At 40.2% G+C, this 25,146-nt stretch overlaps 1 protein-coding gene across 2 annotated transcripts in view; it reads right to left on the bottom strand.

Moving 5' to 3' along the window:
- The window catches only part of Rnf115 (ring finger protein 115), an 88,744-nt gene continuing 63,598 nt past the window's right edge, over positions 1–25,146 (bottom strand). For both annotated transcript variants that reach the window (XM_008827583.2, XM_017796754.2), the window contains exons 4-9: positions 13,061–13,272; positions 8,546–8,617; positions 7,369–7,441; positions 6,114–6,207; positions 3,691–3,806; positions 1–2,645 (exon numbers count right to left, since the gene is read on the bottom strand). In XM_008827583.2, the coding sequence (XP_008825805.1) occupies positions 2,514–2,645; positions 3,691–3,806; positions 6,114–6,207; positions 7,369–7,441; positions 8,546–8,617; positions 13,061–13,272 (699 nt within the window). In that variant the 3' untranslated portion in view covers positions 1–2,513. The remainder of the gene's footprint in view (positions 2,646–3,690; positions 3,807–6,113; positions 6,208–7,368; positions 7,442–8,545; positions 8,618–13,060; positions 13,273–25,146) is intronic.

The raw sequence follows: 25,146 nt of genomic DNA on the forward strand, positions 1-25,146 counted from the left end.
TAAAATTCAAAGGGCAGGTCATTTAATATTAAAGATCTCCAGTTCACACTGTAGGGCTCAAGAACTCTTTAAAATCCCAGCATTCTCTCTTCTGACAGTCAGACGGGGCTGACTTTAGCAGTCAGTGTAGTCATTTCTTCCTTAACTCTCGTAAAGACTCAAGATTCCAAGCATGTAAGACTTCCAGTTGAGAGAGAGAGAGAGAAAGAAAAAACAAAAACAACAACAACTAAAAAGTCCAGGATATTTGGATGTGGTGGTTAATTTTTTTTTTTTTTTGAGACAGGGTCTCCCTGTAGCCCCTGCTGGCCTCGAACTCACAAAGATCTGCCTGCCTCTGCCTCCCGAGTGCTGGGATGAAAAGCGTGCACCACCACGCCCGGCCTGGTGGTTAATTTTAACTGTCAACTTGCCTCAACCAAGAATAACCAGGGAAAAGTCTCAATGAGGAACTTGGCCTGTGGCATACCTGTGAGGGATTTTTCTTAATTGGTTAATTGAGGTGGGAAGACCCATCCTGAAAGTGAATGGCACCATTTCATGGGCTGGGCCCTGAACTAAATTAAAGTAGAAAAAAGCAAGCTGAGCAAATAGGCACACACATCTTTCTCTACCCTTGACTGGATGTCACTAGCTGCTTTGTATTCCTGCCTCGACTTCCTGGAAACAATGGACTGCAACCTGGGATTGTATATTGGATAACCCTAGAATGGGAGGCATCTCTTAATTCCAGATTAATTTGGTAGAGGATGAAGAAGTTGGGGAGGGAAAAGAAAAAAATGGAGGAGTGGCCTGCTGAAATAATAGCCTGCCTCTAAAGGCTGTGCTCAGAGGGTATGAATCAGAAGCTGGTCCTAGTGACACAAGCCTGTAATCCCAGCTATTTGGGAGAGTGAGGCAGGAGGATCACAATTTAAAGGCTTGCCTGTACTACAGAGTGAGTCTTGAGTCAGCATGGACCAGTTAGTGAGACTCTGTGTCCAAATAAAAAGATGCTGGGCACATTGCTTAGTGGAAGAGCACTTCCTTAGTATATATAAGGACCTAGGTTCAATCCCCGGTCCTTCAAAATGGACATGCACAATTTAACTAGCCTAGGGGGGAATGAAAGATGTTTTCTAATATTCTACCACTTTAACCATACTCTCACCCCAAAATTAGTGTGATAGTCAAAAGAAACTGGCGAAGTACTCCTAGTCAAGAAAGAGACTCACCAAACAGTAGTGATCTTGTTCTGATGACCCTAAAGGCTGACATCACCCCACAAATGGAAAAACTTGCATATTCAGTGCCCTTTGGGGTACACCAACAGCTGTTATATGTCTCCAGTGTATCCTTCTGAGACTCTGACAGTCCAACAACATTCTTGACATTCTTCATTTATTCAACTTTAAACACTTAAAGAACATGTGTATGGGCACTGTTAGAACTGGAGTAAAGTCTACCTTTCCCAGACTAAGTTGTTTTGGGCATGATTACATTAATCAGTTTGATTCCAAGTACAGTACAGCTAGAATTGAGCATTAACAGGAAAAGTTTCAGACATGAAAAATGAGCTTTACAAATTAAAACAAGACAATACAAAATTTCAATTTCTAAATAGCAATGAATTACCAAAAACAGTGAAGTGGCTGCAGAAGCAGTAAACCTATCTCTATGAGGGGAATTATTTTAAAGTCCATAGTACAAAAGACAGTAAACAATGAGTTGGGGGGAGGGTCATTAAAAACATCTCAGGACTAAAGATTTCAAACATCTGTCTCTCTTTACCTATATGCTGCCCAACTTGTTGCCAAAATGGAACCAGAATCAGATTCCTTCCAATCCAAGACTAAGACATGCCATGTTGGTTTTTAGAGAATCTGTACTTCATGACGTAGTCACTAAAATTAAAATAAGAAAATCAAAGTGTACCATGATAGGCCACTTTTTCTTTCCCATTGTAATTTGATTTGATCTCTGAAGATATTTTGTCTTATTAGTCTCAGATTCCTGAATTATTCCTACCTTGCTAATATTGCCAAGAATAAATGCTCTTGCACAACTAAGACAAAAAGATGTTATATAGAAGGACCTTAGGGCTCTGGTTCCTCTGTATGTATGGCAAAATACACTAATGGTGGGACAGAGTTTGGAGGAGGAGGTAGAGACATCCATTACAAGACAACATGACAGTAGAACCCTAGCTAGACTTTAAGATGGAACAACTTGCATATTTTCTACTCAGGCAGGAGCAAACTGACATAATTAAGTGTCACACATAGAATTATCACTCTGAATTCAGGAACAAGAGGCATTTGGTTGTAGATACAATTCCACCTGTAGGTCCTAACTTCAAATTTAGAGAAGAAATACACTCACTGCATTATTATTATGGGTTGTGGTTTCTTACACGATTTCTAAATCACTATTTTGTTGTTGTTGTTGTTGTTGTTGTTTAGTTTTGATACAATTTACAGCTATGGTAAGAAGACTGCCACAAGTCAGCCCTGGCTCAGGTGTGGTCTTTAGTTTCAGAAAGTCCATCGGTCATGTAGTTGACTGTCATTGCTAAATCTGTTGCTTGCAGAGGCCTCAGAGCTCTGGGTTTGCCGAGTAGAGTCCTCACCATTTAAGCTCTTCCTACATACAGGGCATGTGTCATGCTGAAACAAAGATATCAATTCTTGTAAAAGCCTGACCTGACAACTTAGTACAAAACACTTAAGAAATTCTAAAGTCAGCTGGGCATGGTAGTACACACCTTTAGTCCCAGCACTAAGGAGGCAGAGGCTGGTGGATCTCTATGAGATCATGAAATCGAGCCTGGTCTACATAGTCTGGTCTACATATCAAGTTCCAGGCTGGCTGGGGCTACAGTGAGACACTGTCTCAAAAAACCAAATCAGAAAATCAAAACAAAATTTTAAAAAAGAAATTTAAAAAAAAAAAAGGAAATGACTTCTGAGAACAACACCCAAGGATGACCTCTGGTCTCCACACATACACTCACTCATGCATGCATGCACATGTGCACATGTACCCACATACACACCCCCTCTCACCACACACAAATTATTACTTAAGGGCACTTATCTATCATTTATAAGGCCCTAAGTTCAATTCCTAATACTGCCAAAAAAGGTAATGATTTGACAACTAAAAAGACAAAGAACCCACTGGCTCCAAGGTATGATACCAGGATATTCCTGAATAGAATTATAAGCAGAACTGACAGAATTCTAATTCAGGAAATTAATAAAAGCTAAGACATAATACCAAAAAACTAACTATAAATAGTGACCCGAACTATGACAGAACAGTGACTATCAACCATTTTCCCATGTAGTCTCGAAGAGACTAAGCACAATTTTTCTTTAAAGGGACAGAGAGTAAATATTTTAGGCTTTGCAAACTACACCAACTCTGCTGCAACTATTTAGCTCTGTCCATGCAGCACAGAAATGGACATACACAATCTATAAACAAATAACTATAGATGTGTTTCAAACAAAAACATTTACAAAACCTGGTAGAGCACACACATGGCCTGTGTGCTATAGCTTTTCATCCCCTGGTTACAAGAGTTCCAAAAAGCTAATATTCTAAAACAATGATGGTAGTCCTAGAAATCACCCAAAATTTATGGGACTAGAATCTGGTCTACATTGCACAGTTGCCTCATCACAGATAAGAGATGGCTATACTCACCAGTTCTAACCATGGCACAATACAGCTGCTATGAAAGAAGTGATTGCAGGGTAACTGCCGGACTTCCTCTTCAACTGTGTAATCTTCTTTGCACACTGGACATTCTAAACTCATATCTGTTGGAGAAGGAAGGAATGTGTTTTAAAGTAAACAAGCCAAAAGAAGGAAACAACCCAGAGCTAGGCATGACGGTGCACCCCTCTAATCCCAGCACTGGGGAGGGAGAAGCATGGACGGTCCAAGGCTAACCTGGGTTACAGAGTGTATCTCAAAAACACAAAAGAAAAACCAAAACCCAACATGATATCTCTAACAACCCAAGAAACGCGTAAATAAAACAAAGGAGAGACAGAGACAGACACACACACAGAGAGAGAGACAGAGAGAGACAGAGAGACAGAGAGAGAGTAAATGGAAGGTAAAAAGAATTCTATTTCAAAATGGAGACAAAGGTGGTAGTAGACAGAAAAGTAAGTGGGACCAATTCCAATAGGTCTAATAGGAATCATATAATAGGCCCACTTTTTGTTTTGTTTTGTTTTGTTTATGAGACAGGGTCTCCCTGTAGCCCCAGCTGGCCTGGAATTCACTATGTTGGCCAGGTTGGCCTCAATCTCACTTGCCTCTGCCTCCTGAGTGCTGGGACTAAAGGTATGGGCCGCTATACCCAACTAGGCCCACTTTTTAATGTAACGAGTTGGAAAAATGAGCAGAGTCTGGGGCCAGAGAGATAGAATAGCTAATAAAGGTGCTTGCCACCAAGCCTGAAGACTTAAGTTCAATCCCTGAAACCTACATGGTGGAAGGAAAGAACTGATTTCAACAATCAAAATAGAAAAAGCATCTTCCCAAATATGTGACAACCTCTGACAGCCAGTATCTGCTTTGGAAAGAGTGGTAACTGGTATACCAAAGGACTCATCTCAGCCATCTTCATAGTTACTCAGTGTCTTCAGCCACCTTTATCCTGCCCTTTTCCTCACCATGCTCTCTTTTAGTGTGGCTGTCCAAAAGTCCTCTGAAGAAGTTGTTCATTAAAAGCTGTATCAGGGGGCTGGAGAGATGACTCAGCAGTTAAGAGCACTGGCTGCTCTAATAGAGGACCTGAGTGTGGTTCCCAGCACCCACGTGGTGGCTAATAACCATACGTAACTCTAGTTTCAGGGGACTAACCCCTCTTCTGGCCCCTGAGGGCATTGCATACATGGGTGCATTTATGTACATGAAGGTAAAACATTCATACAACACATAAAAATTTTTTTAAATTTTAATTAAACTTCTAATTTATCCTTTCCTTTCCATCAGCACAGCTACAATCACTAGAACCCCACCGGGACTGCAGCAATAGCCTTCTTCATCAATCAATCTCAATCTCAATTTCTCTCTCCCCCCCCCCTTGTACTCTCACCGCCCTTCCACTCTTTTAACACACTACTTTCAGATGAACCTTCCTAAAGATTACTTAACTCCCTCATTTCTCCATTTCAGGACCCACAAAACTTTTCTTTAAGAAGAATGAACCAACTTAAGAATATCAGATTATGCCCAGCATGGTGGCACCTTTAGTCCCAGCCCTCGGGAGTAAAGGCAGACAGATCTCCCTGAGATCAAGGCCAGCCTGGTCTACATAGTGAGTCCAAGGTCAACACACACAAAAAATTACACACACACAGAGCACAGAGAGGGTATTTGAATGAGGTGTAGGAGGAATCTGGAATAGAAGCTGACATGAGTAGTGGGAGGTTATAACCAGAAACGGTGGGACCTTGTTGAAAACCTTCAGACTACAAGAGAAGTTTCAAGATGTTTTAGGTAGTAGATAAGTTTTAAAACAATGTCTCTATTTATCTAACTGCACCTGACACAACTGTAAAACAAACCCCTAGCCTCTTACTTGTTCTCTTATTCTTTCCCTCAGGTCTGTATAGCAGCTCAACACTATAGTCAGCACTTTAAATTTTTAGTGAGTTTTGTTTCTAATAAGTTCTTGTACTGATTAGAATCAAGTTTTATCTATACCTTGTACCTCAATATTTCCAATGGAACCTAGAAAACAGCCATGGGAACTTCTCAGGAAGTAGCTGCTGGTTAATAATCTATTGAAGAAACAGGTGCCTTACATATTTGACACCATCAGGCATTTTAAAGGACTATAGATTCACCAGAAGAGTTCTAGTATAGAAAGGTACTAATTTTTATTTATTTATTTATTTATTGGTCTTTTTGAGATAGGATGTTCCTGTAGCCTCAGCTGGACTGCAACTCCCTATGTAGACCAGGCTGGCCTTAAACTCATAGAGATCTGCCTGCCTCTGCCTCCTGAGTGCTGGGATTAAAGGCATGCACCACCATGCCCAGAAGAAGGTACTAAAATTTTAAACAGAGGTCATACGATGAGAAAATAAATATGAAAATAAACTTGCCAACTTGTTCCTGAGTTACTGTCACTGTTGGAAGAGATGTGATCTTTTCCTTGTCAGCTGGAGGAGGACCTGTGTTTTCCAGTTGTCCTAAAAGCTACAAAAAGAAAGCAAAAAAGAAGTAGTGCTAAACATCTCAAACTCTGGAGAACCTGTTCCACCTGAGAACAAATAATGCTGATATTTAAAATGTTAGTTGCTCTTAATTTCTGCAGGGCTCCGAGAGATTTGGGTTTCCCCCTTTCTGGCGCTGGAACACTTACAATTGTTTTATGGTCTTAGAGTGACATCAGTATAAGCCATAATTGTGAGACAGACTTATAATTGAAAGGTCTACCTTTGGTCACAAAGCAAATTTAGGATGCCAAAAGGGTTAAGATGCCCTGAATAAAATTATAACTTAATAAAAAGCAATACTTAAAAAATATTTTATTTATTGTTTTTATTTCATGTATATGAGTGTGTTGTTTGCATGTAGGTAGGTTGCACCCATGTTGTGCTGTGCCCTTGAAGGTCAGTCAGAAGAGGGAATCGAATCCCCTGGAACTGGAGTTGTGGATGGTTTTTAGCTGCCATGTGGGTGCCAGGAATGGAACAAAGGTCCTCCACAAGAGCAGCCAGTGCTTTTAACTGCCAAGCCATCTCTCCAGCCCCATAATAAGCAATACTCAACTAGTTCAAATTTTTCATTCTGTAAGAATGAAGAAAAGGGTGGGAGTATAAGAAGCAGCAAAATACAAGAAAAGGTAAATTACTGCCTACAGGAAGACTTGGAAATAAACCTGCCTTCTACTCTCAGCAGTCCACGAGGGAAATGAAAAAAACAATTAAGTTAAAATGAACATAAACAAGTGGAAGCAATTACATATGCATGGGAATATCTTTTCTCTGCTTCTCTTACTTTCTCCATCTATCAAAAGTCCCTGCTTCAATGTGTGAAACCCTACTTTCCTGTGAAGCATTTGTTCCTCAGAGAACTAAACAAGAAGCTAAAATTGTTATATACTATTTATTATGAGAGGTCTTTACTTCCTCTAGAAGTGAAATTGTCTTCTACAAATCCCCTTGGGCCTGGTAGGTACATGGATACTGTGCTAAACCCATAACCCACTTATCCATTTAATAAAAATGGAAACCTGAAAGCTCAAAATATCAGTGAAAGCAGAGTGACAGCCATTTCAAAGTAGCAGAAGGAATGCAGGAATCCTGTGGAACCGCAAGACACAATGAACAGACAACCTGAAAGGCAGCTCCTCACCTGGGTTACAATGGCATCAAGCCCTGTCTGACCCCAGGCATAGTCCCCAGGGTTGGAGTGCAGCATCCCGCTCCTATACATGAGATGAGACAGACAGAATTAGGTGGGGTGACCAGGCCCTGCCTTATACCACAGAGGGGTGGGGTAGAGGACTAACAAAGGGATACTATTCTCTGGGAGCTGAAAAGTCACTAGTCTTCTAGAACTGAGAGGTAAAGAAATTCTCTATATCTGCAAGGTTAAGCAGATTATCTAAAGATTGTTTTTATTCTCAACAAATTTAATTTAACTGGAACAAAATGTAATGCCACCTAAAATGCCACATGCCACATCAGAGCAGAAAAAGTGGCTCACTGCCTGTGGATTAAGAAAAGGTTTTCTTTGGGCTGGCCACAATCTACAGCAGACGTTCCTCATTCAAAGAGACTGCACATGGTGCTGGACAATGACAACTTTTCCAGTGCAGAAGCAGCCACCGTAGTCTCTCTGAATTACAACTCAGAACACTTACAAAAGGGACTTGGCAGAACTTCTTTCTTGCTGCTGCTGGTGTAGTACCTTAGAAAAGTGGTTCAGACTCCAGATAGACTATATTAAAAGGAACTTGAGGCTAGAAAATGGGGTAAGTGTGGGGAAGAACTGAGGTCTCTCTGAGCAGAAAATCCTTCTATAGCAAGTTAGAAATTGCACATAATTACCTAAGAAAGAAGATATTCAGAAAATATTCTATCTTTAATCCCTGTCATGCACAAGTGTCACTCTGGTACTGAATTATGTACAGTCTTCTCTTAGTCTGACAAACCTTCTTGCTTTGGAAAAAGAAAAATGTTTTCAACCTCAGAAAATCTTAAAGAATAAAATCTTCCTGTATGGGTCATATGGAAAGCTCACAAAGCAGATACCAAGCCTGGCAGTGACTATCTCATTCCCCACCTCAAAACAATCCTCAGACCAAATGAGAAAAGGAACCAGGCATATCCAGCACTCAAATAGCTTAGGGGACCAAGACAGCCACCATGAGCTTGAACAATAAAAAGTTCTGATTAAGTCTGGACTCAGCCAACAATGGTCTAGCATCCCAGTCACATCTACATATGTATGTAGCTTTTTTCTATCTCCATGGTACAGAAAACAATGGATCTAAGCAGAGTTAGATTAAAAAAAAATAGTTACTTACCAAGAAAAAGGATATGGGGATCCAGGAATTGCAGAATTTGCAAAGAATCCTGCAAAGATCTGTTGTATTATTCTGTTAAAGGAGGTAAAAATGAGATAAACAGCAGACAGAAATACTTCACAGATAATCATGGCTAATTACCAACTAATACACTAAACCACAATAGCTTTCCACTGATTATTACACAAAAGTTAGCACCAGAAACTGGTCTACTGCCTGTGCTGTATGATTCTATTACTGCTCTCTTTGTTGAGTTCTGCAATTTTATGGACTAACAATATTTCTGTGAATTAGGCTAGAAAAAGACTTGATGTTATAATGGTTTTCAAACTATTTTCATTGGATCTCTGACACCGATGTGAGGAAGGGTTAAAAAGATCCTGACCTGGAGAAACCTCCCCTCGAGTTGCTGGTCAGGGTAGTCCAAGAGACTCCCAAAATGGCTATTGCCACAGTATTTGATTACCTCCCAGAACTTGAAGATAAGACTTTATTGCTGAAGACTGGACATATTTCAGACACAGGACTTAGAACAATGGAGCTAGAACTGACCTGGAAGCCTCCTTCCTAAAGACTAGCTCTCACAGTTCTACAGTATACTATGTAAGCTGCTAAGGAGAAAAATCAATCAATGGTTCAGTCCCAGCTTTAAAGCCTGATGACCACAACAACTGACACAGCAAATTATATCGCTGCAGTAGTGGCCCTTTTACCTTGGAGGTAATCAACAGCTAGCTAATTGAACTTAAAGCCTGCTCAATGAAAAGGAACTCGTGTGGTACTATAAATATAGCCGAATACACATGGCTGGAGAGGTCAGAGATCCTAGAGAAAAACATACATCTGTCACATCCCTAGACAAATTTAATTTCTTACTGTATACTAACTATGGATCCTTATATTTACAGACAAGTATACTTGTCACCACACACCAAAGAAGCTTCTTTTTGCAACAGATGGAGACTATTACAAGTTCCACAACTGGTCAAACACAGAGAGCAAGTGTCTGTGAGATGCCCAAACCTAAGTGACACATCTACAATGGAACCTCTACACCTAAAGCTCACAGAACACAGTGGAACAGGGGGTAGAGAGAATACTAATGCATCTCTCAACTCTTACCAGCAAAGCTTCCTCATGCAACAGGGGGCAATGAACACAGGCCACAACTGGCCAAAGTGTAGAGAGTAAGAGACTGTATCCCTGGATAGGACTCTTATATCAAACCTCACCCACCCAGGGCTCAGGGACCATTGTGTTGAAGAGTGGGCAGAAAGATTTTAAGAGCGAGGGGTGGTAGATGACCACAAGGAAACAGTTTTCCAAGCAGCTGGGAACTTGTACATATGAACATAAAGCAATGGTGACAACATGCATAAGACCCATGCAAACTCAAACCAGATAAACCAGAACTTTGAAAATGGGCAGAGGTCCCAATCTTAGCTGAGGAACTATTGGCAGCTAATCACTGCTGGGTGAGGGAGAGTTGGTCTTCTTTAAGAGAGTGACACTGGATAAGCGGACCAGGTTCCAGTGGATAAACTCACACTGAGGGACATCTGAGGAAACAAGCTTGACTTGAGAGACCTTAACATGTATGTCAGAATGCATGAAATCTGGTGTGGGGGGCAATGGGGAGTGCAGTTAGGGGGATCTAAATATGATTAAGATGTAGTGTATGAAATGCACAAAAATTCAATAAAAATCTATATTGGGAAAAAAAAGATCCTGACCCAGTGGGATTCTGGATCCATTTCCTTTTAACAAGGGTATTAAGCTCATCAATAATTTTGATAGTAGCCAATATTAGACCACATGACAAAGATGTCCTCAAATTCTTCACTACTTCTTTCCCCTTCAAGAAGTGAACTTGATTGCACTTAATGACTCATGTCTTACAAATAAAATATGTCAGAAATGACTGAGTGAGTTGCAAAGTCAGGCTACAAAAAGGTACTGTGGTTTCTTTCCTTCTACCTCCCTGTCACATTGGATCACTCTGGAAGAGCCAGCTGCCAAGTCATGAAGACATTCAAAGAGCCCTATGGAGAGGCCCATATGGCAAGAGAACTAAGGCCTCCTGCCAACACTCATGCAAAGGAGCCAGCTAGAAAGCAGCTCTTCCAAGCCCAGTTAAAATAGTCAGATGACTACAGCCATAGTTGATATGGTGATTACCACCTCATGAAACCTTTGCCAAAACTACCTAGCTAAACTGCTCTTAAATGCCTAAAGAAACAGTGAGACAGTAAATGCCACCAGCTGGGGTAACCTGTTTCACAGCAATAGATAACTAATGTTAAAAATCCCCCTTCTCTTGCTTGCTAGTGACATGAAGAGTAAATTAACATGTTTGAACTGACAAAAAAGTTAAAAGTGATACAGGTTTGAAGCCCTTCAGCTGACTCAATACAAATGCTTAGATTTACCAGGGCCATCTCAACAGCAGAGAATGAGGGGCTGGTTCCTCATTCTATGGTGCTTACTCTCTAGAAGTCAGATGGTGGCTCTGTTTTCTCAGATGTAACAGAAGGAAGACTGTTCAGGGTGGCCCCACTAAGTTCTGTCCAGAAATTATGTTAGTGTTATACACAGTATTTATACTGAAAAATTTTGTTGCTATTATTACATACTTTCTTACAAAAGGTAAATAAGAAAGTAAGAAAAAAAAAGGTATCTGTTTACACTTTTAACAATTCACAGAAGAGTAAAAACAACCCACAAGTCTAGAGGGGAAGTTACATGCTAAGACCATGTAAAAATATTCATATAGTTCCTAGAGTTGTGCCCAAGGCTCAATTCTATCCAGAACTGATCTTGAAGTTCTGATTGATTGACTGATTGATCGATCGATTGATTGATTTAATGTGCATGAGTGGTTTGCTTGCATGTATGTAAATATACTATGTACATGCAATGGTCATGGACACCAGAAGACGGTACCAGATCCCCTGGAACTAGAGTCAGGGATGATAGTTAGCTGGGAGTGCTGGGAACCAAACCTGGGTCCTCTGCAAGAGTAGCAAGTTCTCTTAACCACTGAGCCATCTCTCCAGTCCCCCAGTTCTATTTTTTTCTTTCCCTTTCTTTTCTTTTTGTTTTTTGTTTGTTTGTTTGTTTGGTTTGGTTTGGTTTGGTTTGGTTTTTTGAAGTAAAGTCTCATTATGTAGACCAGACTGGCCTGGTAATTGTTATGCAGGGTGGCCTTAACTCACAGCAATCCTTCTGCCTCAGCCCCCTAGGACACTGGTATGAGCTATCATCCAAGCAAGTTTCACTATTTTCTATCTTGACTCCTTTAGCAATTGCATCCAACTTTGTAACATTAATACCACACATAGGCAGTAACTTCCAAATTTTATTTCCAGCCAAGATTTGCTGCCTATCACCACCTCCACCTGAATGCGTAATAATAAGCACCTCAAGTTTATGATGTACCCAATTATATAATTTCACACTTTTTCCTTCTAAACTCATTCTTTCCAGTGTTCGCCACGTTAGCTGATGGTGGTCTACTTTTCTAGTTGCTCAAACCAGAAACCTTAGGATCACCTTTATTTTTTCTATTATATGTTATAGATAATCAACTATTCTATCACACCTGCAGCCAAGCTACATCCATAATCAAACAATTTTTTACTACTCTCATCTAAGTCACTGGCATCTCTAGTTGAGGTTAATGCAACAGCTTCTCTGCTTCTGCCCTTGCCCCTCAAAGCCCTCCATTTTGTTCTCAGCATAGCAGTCATAATGACCATTTAAAGACATAAGTCAAACCCAAGCTTTCCACTGGAATAAAAGCTCTGAGAATTGGCCAGGTGTGGTGGCACACACCTTTGATCCCTGCACTCGGGAGGCAGAGGCAGGCAGATCTCTGTGAGCTGGAGGCCAGCCTGGTCTCAATAGTGAATCCAGGCCAGCTAGGGCTACAGGGAGACCCTGTCTCAAAAAGACCAAAAAAAAAAAAAAAAAAAAAAAAAAAAAAAGCTCATCCAGGTGATTCTCTACATGGTTAATACCTGTCTTCCCATCCTTATTCCCAGAAACCTTTGACAACTCATCTCCTGATGTTCTTCTCTCTTATTCTGCTCCACATTGGTGTCTCCTTGTTGGCACATTCCTAGCTCATCCCTTCCTTTGTTTATTCAAATACTTTTTCAATGAGGCCTTTGTTGACTACCTTTGGAAACATTATACTCCCTGCAACCCCTATCTCTCTTCCCTGCCTTTTCCCACCTATCACTTAGTACTGCTGAATATTATTTATTTTACTTGCCTTTCTCCATAGTACCTAAGATGTGAGACATTAATAAAAATGTTACAGAGAAGTATATTAGCTTTTTCACTCTGTACTTTATCATCATTCCTTAATTGACACTAATTGAATATGAACATTCAATTTAGCTTCATTTTCACTAAGTCTATATATCTGTCTTTTCCACAGATGTATAAAGCTTAAACTATTCCAATACGTCCTCACTGAAACAACCCTTGAAGAACTCAGAAACAACTCACCCTTCTATAGCTGGCGACCTGTCAGGACGAGTACTTCCTCCAGGCCTGTATCTCCGAGGAACTGGCAACCTTGGAGGCCGACTGGGTGCCCAAGAGTCAGTGTGAGTTTGGTGACCTCTCTCATTGGCCCTATTATCTTGGTCCAGTGGATTGCTACTTAGAAATGGCCTAAAATCTTGTAAAAACATTGTGTGATCCAAATGGTCCAAAAGCTAATAAAAAACAGAAAAAGTACATTAGGAAAAGCAAAAAGAAAAAAAGTAGGAATAACTTTTCACACTTTGAAATTTAACTACAAAATAATGAAATTTGTTTCCCAACTATGATGGCTAATCCTGGGTGTCAACTTGACTGGATCTGGAATTAACTGAAATGAGAGAGATCTTCTTAATTGGATCATCTGAAGCTGGAAGACACACCCTAAATGTGGGTGTTACCTTCTGATGGCAGCCCGTATAAAAGGCCACGGCAGAGAAGACCACCTGGCTTCTTGCTGCTTGCCTTCTCTCTCGCTGGTGAGTTCGTCTTGCTGATGTAAACTGAAGACTAGTTGATCTTTTGGAATTCATCAGACCTTCAGCGCCAGATTAAGACTACTGAGACATCCAGTCTCATGGACTGAGCGACTACAGATTCTCAGCCTCTCCAGTGTGGTGCAGCCATTGTTGGACTACTTGGACTCTATCCAGTGAGCTAAGCTGATAAATCTCTATACATATATATTCATTCTACCGATTCTGTTTCTTTGGAGAACCCTGACTAATACACCAATTCTATGGAAGACAGCACTCACCTAAAGTGTGGATGGCCCTGGGTTCAATCCCTGGCATTGACTAATAAATAAAATAAGATTTTTTCATATACAAACAAGCAAGCTAAGGCTCAGTCCCTTTCCTTAACAGTTGGCTAATATCTATATACAAGTGCCCCTGAACAGTTTCACCTTCAGAAATACAATATGAGTCAAAGGTGATCATGGACTTCCATCTTAAGTATACTCAATCATTGAGATCAACATTATACCCCTGTGTTTTGTCATAAATGAGATCTACATCCCCCCAAATGTATTTATCCACCTGTAAAGAAGGTATCACAACCACCAAGTAGAAATGGATACCTATAAAATACTTCTCTTGACTTGGCACTGCTCTCAGAGAGGGGCTGTGTGTCAAAGCAGTGCAACAATTCTGATAATGGCATTCTATTGTACATACTTTAATCACTAAAAGGGACAGGTTGGACTTAGGAGAAGAATCACTAAGCAAAGAAGAAAAGGGAGGAGGGTATATAACTTTAAAGATTTTATTTTTTAGTTATTTGTATGTGTGTGTGTATATGTGTGCCTGAGTGCAGTACCCATGGAAGACAGAAGAGAGCATCAGATTCCCTGGAACTGGAGTTACAAGAGGTTGCATACACCTACATAGGTGCTAGGAACTAAACTTGAGTCCTCTGCAAGTGCAGCAGACACTCTTTAACTGCTGAGTCATTTCTCCAACCCCAAAATTAACTTTTCTTTTTTAACAAATCCAAAATTTATTAAAATAATTTTTAAAAAGTTTTAAATAATTTTTATTATTTAAAGAAATTCATACAATATATTTTGATCACATTCAGACCCGCATCTCCACTCCCTCCCTACAACCCCCCACCCCCACCACCAACCATCATGTCCTCTGTTTTTCTTTTTTAAAAGGCCTATCAAGCCGGGCGTGGTGGCGCACGCCTTTAATCCCAGCACTTTGGGAGGCAGAGGCAGGTGGATCTCTGTGAATTCAAGGCCAGCCTGGTCTACATAGTGACAGCTGGGGCTACAAGGAGACCCTGTCTCAAAAAAAAAAAAAACAAAAAAAAAAAAAAAAAAAAAGGCCTATCAAGTAGTCTGTGTTCCCCAAATGTTCTTGGGCATGGGTCTATCTCTTGGAGTCTGGTCAACCTCCCAGGCTTCCCACCCCTAAAGAAAATTGACTGTCCCTCTCCTAGCAACTGCCAAAAGAGTCTCAGCTAGGGATGGGGCATTTGTCCACCTCCCCCATCCATTCTGTATTTCTGTCTGGCTTGGGCTTGCAGAGAGAGGTCTGTGTATGCTATCATAAGTGCTGTGACAGGTTCATATGTGCAACTTCCCTATCATGACCAGGCAATACAGTTTCTTTGCATTCATCTCCCACCCCTGGCTCTTATGACCTTTCCTTTTCCTCTTCCACAATGACCCCTGAGCCTTGGGAAGACAGGGTATGAGATAGGTGTCCCATTTAGGGCTAAATACTCTGCATCTCTTTTTGTTTGTTTTTTATTTACTTTTTTATTTTATGTGTATGAATATTTTATTTTATTTATTTACTTATGTGTAAGTGCAGCCATGTAAGCAATGACTATGGAGGCCAGAAGACAGAGTTGGATCTCCTGGAACCAGGTTACAGACACTTGTTAGCCACCATGTGGGTACTGGAAACCAAACCTGTTCCTCTGCAAGAGCAGCCAATGTTCTTAACCTCTGAGTCATCATTCCAGCCCCTCTACATTTCTTACTCTCTGCAAAGATATGTATGCCCACTGGTACAATAATGGCACAGATGTTACAAGAGTAGTCAACCCCTTTCTGATTGGATTTACGTCCTGCTTCACAAGATGAAGCCCATACCTGGCACTGTTTTCAGGGCCAAGAACCTGTGGTTAGACAGGTCACAGGCCATAGGGCTATTCTGCTAAATAGACATAGTATTAAACTAACTCCTAGTTACACTGTTATACCCATAGATTACTGCATTTCTCAATTCTCACCAGAGAAGCTATTAACACAGATGCCCCAAATTAACTTTTAAAACAAAGTTTTGGGCTAGTGAGACAGCTTAGCACCTAAGTACACTTACTGCCAAACCTGATGACCTGAGTTTGATTCCTGGGACCCACATCATGAATGAATGTAAATTGTCATCACATCTAATAATGTGGGAAAATTAGAAAAAGCTTTGGCATCAGCATTAAGAACTTTGCTAATTGCCTGGAAATGCAAATTAGTACAAACTAATAGTAACTGTCAATGTATTTGTGGCCTACTTTCATCCCAAAATGATAGTGTGCTCTAACCATAGAACAAAGGATAAAAGAGAACATCCCACAAACTTATTCCAAATCAACACTAAGGATAAGAATGGCTTCAGGTTATCTGTCTCAGGGAAGACTTACACAAGCATAAGGGGGAAAATAGCTCATAAATAAAACTGGGTTTTCAGGACACAACTTACACAAGTAAAAACTAATGGCAAACACTATTACAGAGTGTTAGTAAAACATTCAAAAGAATCACAGTTTAGCCAGGCATGGTGGTGGATGCCTCTAATCCCAGGATTTGGGAGGTAGAGGCAGGAGGATCTCTATGAGTTCAAGACTAGCCTGGTCTACATAGCAAGTTCCAGGCCAGCTGGGGCTACAGGGAGACCCTGTCTCAAAAAACAATACCCCCCCCCCAAAAAATCACAGTTTATTTGACAAATTTGATCTTGAAAAAACAAAGTTACTCTGAATAGAAGTAAAAACACAATACTTCCAATTTCACTATAAACAACAGGATAAGGGACTGGATTAGTTAAAAGCACTTGTTTCACAAGCATGAGAACCAAAGGAATTCAGATTCTAGTGCCTACATACAAGCTGGGCATCCTGGCAAACACCTGTCTCCAGCTCCAAGGAGGTAGAACCAGGAAGATCTTGGGTTTGCTGGCTTCCAATCTAACCAAGAAAATATAAGCCCCAGGTTCAGAGAGAGATCTTGTCTCAAGGAAAATGTGGAGAGTGATAGAAGAGAGCACCAGAGGTCCTCTTCAAGCATCCAAACATGCACATGTACATGCACACACCCACACACAATATGTGCATGCACTCACATAGACACACACAAAAATAAATAAATCCTTTAAAACATAAATTTTAGAAAACAGGATAGACAGTATCTTCCATTTAGCAGAGCTTGATCTGAATCAACTACAATCAGATCAACAGCACTTAAAATGTTAACAGTATGTTCCTCAAAGAATCAGTTACTTGACGTAACAATTTCACTGTTGGTTAAAAACCCAAGAGAATTATAAATGTATCACGAAACTTGTACAAATATATTAATAGAAGCGCTATTCATAAAGCCAAAAAGAGTAAATAACCCAAATGCTCATCAGCGAACACAGAGATACATAAAATACTGGATAGCCATGTGAGGCTAGGGATATAATTCAGTGGGTTCAGTTCTTGCCTCACAAGCATCAAGAGGATCATTCCCCAGCACCAAAAAATAAAAGTATCTATATAATACATTATGAAGTCATAAAAATGCAAGTACTGACATATGCTAAAACATGGGTGAAACTTGAAAAGAATAAGTCAAGTTAGAAAGGTCATATATTGGGCCGGGCATGATGGTACACACCTTTAATCCCAGCCCTTGGGAGGCAGAGGCAGGTGGATCTCTTTGAGTTCAAGGCCAGTCTGGTCTACATAGTGACTTCCAGGCCCTGCCTGTCTCCAAACAAAACAAAAAAAAAGATTATATATGATTTCATTTATAACAACTGTCCTATATAGGCAAACACAAACAGACTGAAAATACATTGGTGGTTGACTAGGGTAGAGAAAACTGTGGAGAAATAAGAAGTACATGTAAATGATTAAAAGATCTGGAGCTAATGAAAAAGTTCTAGGAACCTGAGAAATAACTCAGTCAGTAATATAGTTGGCAAGCAGGAGGACCTAAATTCAATCCCTAGGACCCATGTTCAAAAAATAGAAAATAGGGACTGGAGTGGTGGCTCAGCACTTTAGAGGACTTGCTGCTCTTGCAGAGGGCCTGGGTTTGACTCCCAGTACCCACATGGCAGCTAACTACTGCCTGTAACTCCAGTTCCAGGGTATCCCACACCCTCTTCTAACCTCTACAGGCATTGCAAGACATGGGTGCACTTTATATGCATGCAGGCAATATGCTCGGACACACTTAAAAATAATAAGGTGGCATTCTCTAAATTGGCTCAAAGAGTGCTGTCATTGGCCAGCTAAACAGATTTGGTTGATTTGGAACTTTTTTAGTACGAGCTGTCTTTTCCCAGTGATCTTGAGCTTTGTAACGTTTGGGGGCTCGTCCGGGATCGGGGGGGCTCAGACTTGGGGTTATCGGTCCAGGACGGGCCCAACATGGGGGCAGATGTCCGTGACTCTCAAGGCCCACCAGAGCTTGAGACCATGTCTGCCACAAATTAAATTCAAATCAAAAGCAAAGAAAAACAGCTGCCATGCAGTAAGGACAGGACCCATCTTTTTACCTAAGAAGGACAAGATCTAGAGCACATTGCCTCACATTCACAGCTTCAATGGGTGGTGAGAGACATGGACTCCCTCCCTTGGTTGGAGACCATAAATTCCTTTGTTTTCCTTTCCTATTTGGGGCCTATATATCTAAGGGTACTTTCCCTTACTATAGCATCTCTGAACTACATAAAGTAAAAAGGATTTTTTTTTAAATGATTTTTTAAACTGTTTTGTGCTCTCTATAAGGTTTACCTGGGAACTTACAAAGCCACAGTGTGTACACAGGTAATATTAATTCATTACATTCTCTTCACAATTGGGCTTGTTGCTTTCATTGAAGGAAAGAGGGTAAGGGTAAGCTGAGTCATTGGACCCTCACCTGAGCATCCACTCTTCCCAGCCAACTGGATGTAATTTTGCCCTAATCACACATAGTCTCCTGGATTTGGGAAGGACTAAAGTATATAATCTGGGAAAGGCCAGGAAGAGAAGGCTTGATCCATGAAGTTATAGAAAAGTCAAAATACATGCTGGGTAAAGAATTTCCAGTGCATCTACTCCCAGGACATCCACATACCTCAGTAACCCCTCAGTCATCTCTATAAGTAAACTCACTGGCTCCCCAGGGTGAACTTTAATGCAATCAAACATTGGTTTGACACTAGACCCTTACAAAAGGGGATATTGTTTAGCAGTCCCAGGAAGAGAATTCTCACAACAGATGGAAATTTATTTGTTAATATTATTACGTTTCATGGTTATTTAAGAAAAAAAGTGAAAGATGTTCGAAGGATATGGGGATGGAGAGATTTTATTAAGAAGGATTTATGTATGAAGATTATGATGGCTGGATATTTCCAGAATAAACAGAAAAAAACTGAGAAAGCCTAAGCAAGTGATGAAGGTCTGTGTAGGTTTGTTACAATATATGAAGGATAAAATAGAAATAATATACACATAATCTTAAATTTTCTAAGGTCATAGTTTAATCAACTAGTTTAAGGACCAAATATATGTTTAGTCAAGGTTTATTTTAAAATGTTTGGTCTTTGCCCAAGGTTTATCTACATAGTACACGGTAATTAAAAGTACCAGACTGGTGGAACTAATCTTCTTGGGTGTTTAACAGCCATACTTTGAGGCTTATACTAATCTGGTCAGAGGGACTTAAAGGGACAAATTTTTGCCCCTTGCCCTCTAAGGTCAATTAAGTTCCAGGGGACCATGGGGCATCTCTTGAAATGTCCTGTAACTGTGGTGAGTCACCTGTCCTCTTGTTCAGGGAAGCCATAGCGACCCCACTAGATGGACTTGAACCAGTGTCCAGTCTACAAAGAGGAGGGTCAACACAGAGGAAATGTTTCCCCAATGATTCCAAGTGAAGCCAGCATGGTCGAGAAGGACATTCAGACTTATCCTAGCGTAGATGAAACTGGTAAAAGGAAAACCAAAGGAGCCAGAGGCTCCTCCCAAGCCCATGTGACCCCTGAGGAACATATCCTCAGCGAACCTTAAGAGTATAAATAAATTGGTTTATTTGGCCAACTACATGGTCTTAAACACCCAACAGGAAAGTATAACCGAAGATTAAAATGATTAGTGTATTTCCTTAAGAGTCCAAAGGATTACACTTCCCAGACATTAGGCTTAAGTTTATATGTTATTTAGATAATTTCTCTCTAATGATCTTGTTCTTGATAAGAAAACGATGCTCAGGTGTTAAGACTTCAAATCCTGGCCTAATCAACTCTACAGTCCTTACCTGCAGCCAAAAGGAAAAACCCACTATTGTTCTAGCCCAAAATAATTTAATGATGGTTAAATTTTTCTCTCCCTGTTTAGAGGCCATTTGGGAGGGAATTCACAGTGAAACAAATCCTGAGTTCATCACTCTGGAGTCCAGCATTGGTGCCCAAAAGAAAATTGAGAAGAAACCAAATAGATGGATGCCTTGGAAGTCCCCATCAAGAAATTCTAATGGACTCTGAACATTTAAAATTTGTCCTGTTCTGATCTTTTCTGGTTCCCTGTCTAGAACTCATAATGCTAACTATTCTTACCTTTACATTTCCCAGGCACCAGTCAAGGACTTTCTTTTCTCCCTACAAATAACAGTTATACAATCTAGGGGTCTTTTAGATAGACCCACAGAAGGGGTACCTCAATTGCCATACCCTGTGCCCCTATTCAACATGGAAGAAGCCAGAGTATGGAAGAAGCCAGAGCAGTCTGCACCCCAATTCCCTATTGGCAATTTGAGTAACCCCTTCATTGGATGATGTAATAAGAATAGGAGGTAGAAATTGGCTAGGCAAAGATACCAAAAGAAAAATGGCCAGTTTCTTTCATGGCTAAAAGCCAAAATGTCCTTGGGCCTCTTAGCAGCCTGGTCTGTAGCAAAGTCCAGAAATGTCAAAAGTATTTGAGAGCTCTTGTCTAATCCCTAAAATTTTAAAGGTTACTTCTTCAGAGTGGGCTAATATTAGAGCAGCATACAGCCCCGTAAGTAGGAAACCTGTTTTCTCTTTCAAGCCCCTGAAACCTCCTGGTGGGCATGCACCTTCGGTCTTACTAAGTGTGTGACCACAGAACAGCTAGAATGGGACTCTCACCATGGAGACACATACATACTAGTTCATGACGACACCCCCCCCCCAGGTTTATCTCTACAGCAGAGAGGAAGGCGCTAACACTTTGACCTTAACCCAGGTCTCTCATGGGCCAAGAGAAGTCCTGCTGCCATCCTTGTCACCCTCCTTGTGGGAACAGGCATTTCAGGCACACACTTGTAACTCCAACACTGGGGAGGCAGAGATAAGCAGATCCCTGTGGCTCAGTGACCAGCCAGCCTACCCTACTTACCTACTTACCCTATGCAATCCTTGGGATTGTGGAGCAACAATTCCAGGCAAGTAAGAGACTCTGTCTCAAAAAAATGGTGAACAGCACCAGAGACACAACACCCACAAATACAGGAACACACACACACACACACACACACACATAGTTCTGGAATTAGTGGTAATAGTTATACAACTATGTGAATTTACTAAAACTGGTGAATTACACACTTTAAAAGATTAATTTTGTATGTGAATTGCATCTCAATTTAAAAATACTATTAGACATTATAGTATGTCCAGATAGATACAATACTACTGGTTAACTTCAATACCCTACTTTCATCAACAAATACATCATCTAAACAAACAAAAACTCCAAAGCAACTTCAGAGTTAAGCTGTACCATAGATTAAATATAGTCAACAGACCTCTACAAAATAGTCTATCCATGAGCTGCAGAATACACATTCTTCTCAGCAGCCATGGAACTTTCTTCAAAGCAGATCACATTTTTTGACTGTAAAAGAAAGCCTTAACAAATACAAAAGAATTAAATAATTTCTTGTATCAGATCATAATGGAAGAAAATGCCAGGCATGATAGTGCACTCTTTAATCCCAGCACTTGGGAGATAGAGGCAGGTAGATCTCTGTGAGATTTGAGGCCAGACTGATCTGCACAGTAAGTTCTAGGCCAGCTGGTGCTACAGGGAGACCCTGTCTCAAAGAGGGGGAAAAAAATAATAATGGAAGGAAACTAGAAATCAACAGCAAGAAAAACTACACAAACACATTGAAAATAGTAACATACTCTTGAATGATCAATTTATTGAAGAAATCTGGGAAAATTTTTTAAGCTCCTAAAAGCAAATGAAAACATAATTTATCAGAATCTTTTGGATACAGTAAAGACTTTCTACTAAGAATGCTTATAGCTATGGAGTACCTACATTTAAAAATTGAGTTGGAAGGGCTGGAGAGATGGCTCAGTGGTTAAGAGCACTGGCTGCTCTTACAGAGGACCTGGGTTCAATTCCCAGCACCCACAGAGCAGCTAACAACTGTCTATAACTCCAGTTCCAGGGGAATCTGATGCCCTCTCTTCTGATGTGTGTGGGCACTGCACAACATGGGTGAACTTACATACATGCAAGCAATAGACACTCGTACATAAAAAAATAAAAACAATACATAAAATAAATTTTAAATTTAAAAAAATTGGCTGGAGAGATGGCTCAGTGGTTTAAGAGCACTGGTTGCTCTTGCAGAGGACCTGGGTTCAATTCCCAGCACCCACACGGCAGCTAACAACTGTCTGTAACTCCAGTTCCAGAGGAATTTGAGGTCTTCTTCTGACCTTTTTGGGCACTGCATGACACAGGTGGCCTTACATATATGTAGGCAATACACTCATACACATAGAATAAAAAAATCTCTAAAAAGAAACAGAACTCAAATAAATGACTTAATGATGTACCCTAGGGTCTTAAAGGGAAAAAAAAAAAGAATAAGGTCAATTCAAAATTAGCACATGGAAAGAAATAACAATCAGAGCAGAAATTAATAAAGTGGAGACCAAAGAAGAATGCAATATAAGTAAGCAAAATTGATAAACCCTTAGGCCAAACTAACTATAAACAAGTGAATACAATACACAAATGAATAAAATTAGAGTAAAAAAGGAATATTGTAATAGATTCCAATGAAATCCAGAAGACTATTATGGAATACTTGAAAAACTAATATTCCAATAAATTGGATAATCTAGAAGAAACTAATAAATGTCTAGACACATATGACCTATGAAAATTAAATCAAGAGGCTAATATAAATCCAGGCGTGGTAGGGTTCATGCCTGTAATCTCAGTATTTGGGAGGATTGTCATTAGTTGGAGGTCAGCCTGGACTACAAGGGGAATTTCAGTCCAGTCTGTGCTACAGAGTGAGCCCATGTGAAAGCTGAAAAGAAAAAGAAAAAAAGAAAAGGAAAGAAAAAGAAAAAGATATAAAATATGTAATCACCCCTATAACAAGCAATGCAACTGGAACAGTAATAAAGTGTCTCCAAACAATGAAAAAGCCACGACCAAACAAATTTACCTTTGAAGAACTAAAACCAATGTTCCTCAAACTATTTTATAAAATAGATAACAGTATCAACTTCATTCTATGAAGCTAGTACTACCTGATATCACTCTAAATAAAGACGTTAAAAAAAAAAACAACTATGGACCAATTTCCCTGATGAACATAGATGCAAACTTTCTCAATAAAATTCTTGTAAATCAAATCAAACTTAAGTACAGATTAGGAAGCTCATACATCATGCCCCACTTGTTTCCATTCCAGGGATTCAGGGATAGTTCAATATACACAAATCAGCAAATGTAATGTAGCATAGTAATGGACTTTAGGACAGAAATCACATTATCACCTTAAAAGACGCAGAAAAGATCTTTAAGAAAGCTCAACATTCCTTCATGATAAAAGCCTTGGAGATATTAGGAAAAGAAGAAACAGAACTCCACATACTACAGGATATATATGACAAACCTAAGTCTAACCTTATACCCACTGGAGAATTGAAAACATTTCCTCTAAAATCAAGGACCAAACAACAATGTCCAATCTCTCTGCTCTTATTCAATATAGTTATTGGATTCTTAGCAAGAGCAGTAAGAGAAAAGAATAAAATGGAGGCAAATCGGGAAAGAACAACTCAGATTAACCCTATTTGCAGATAATATGATCCTATACTTAGAAGACTAAAAATGCCACCAGAAAACTCTTAAAACTGATAAATACTTTTGGCAAAGTAACAAGATACAAAATCAGCATACAAAAATCAGTAAAGGGGCTAGAGAGATGGCTCAATGGGTAATGGTGCTTTTCAAGCTAATGATCTGAGTTCAATCCCTAGGACCCACAGAGTAGAAAGAGGGAAATGATTCCTGCAAGCTGTCCTCTGATCTGTCCTGCAAGCTGTCCTCTGATCTGTGCATAGTGGCAAGTAGGCACACACAAACACACACACGCACGCACACACACACACACACACACACACACAATACACACAAAATAAATAAATGAAAACAACATTTTTAAATTAAAAAATCTATAAGGTGCTGAGGAAATAGCAAAAACCAGTAAAGTACTTACCCTGCCTATGTTCAATTTCTAGAACTCCATGTAAAAAGCTAGGCACAGTGATTTGTGCCTGTAATCTCAGTGCTGGGTAAATAAAGACAGGAAATCTCCTGGGGCTTGCTGAAAAGCCAGGCTAGCAGAATCTAGCAAACTCCAAATTCAAAGAGAAACCTATCTCAAAAAATAAGGTGTGCCAGGCATGATGATGCAAGACTAATCCCAGAATGCAAGAGGCAAAGTCAGGCAGATCTCTGGGAGATCAAGTCCAGCCTGGTCTACATAACAAGTTCCAGGTCAGCTGGGGCTACAGGGAGACCCTGTCTCTCTCTCTCTCTCTCTCTCTCTCTCTCTCTCTCTCTCTCTCTCTCTCTCTCTCTCTCTCTCTCTCTCTCTCTCTCTCTCTCTCTCTCTCTCTCTCTCTCTCTCTCTCTCTCTCTCTCTCTCTCTCTCTCTCTCTCTCTCTCTCTCTCTCTCTCTCTCTCTCTCTCTCTCTCTCTCTCTCTCTCTCTCTCTCTCTCTCTCTCTCTCTCTCTCTCTCTCTCTCTCTCTCTCTCTCTCTCTCTCTCTCTCTCTCTCTCTCTCTCTCTCTCTCTCTCTCTCTCTCTCTCTCTCTCTCTCTCTCTCTCTCTCTCTCTCTCTCTCTCTCTCTCTCTCTCTCTCTCTCTCTCTCTCTCTCTATATATATATATATATATATATATATAGAGAGAGAGAGAGAGAGAGAGAGAGAGAGAGAGAGAGAGAAGGTAGAGAACAACAGAGGACACCCAACATCAACTTCAGGTCTTCACATGCATGT

This window comes from Nannospalax galili, unplaced genomic scaffold (genome assembly GCF_000622305.1).
Source record: "Nannospalax galili isolate Female #2095 unplaced genomic scaffold, S.galili_v1.0 scaffold693, whole genome shotgun sequence".
NCBI classification, from domain to species: Eukaryota; Metazoa; Chordata; class Mammalia; order Rodentia; family Spalacidae; genus Nannospalax; species Nannospalax galili.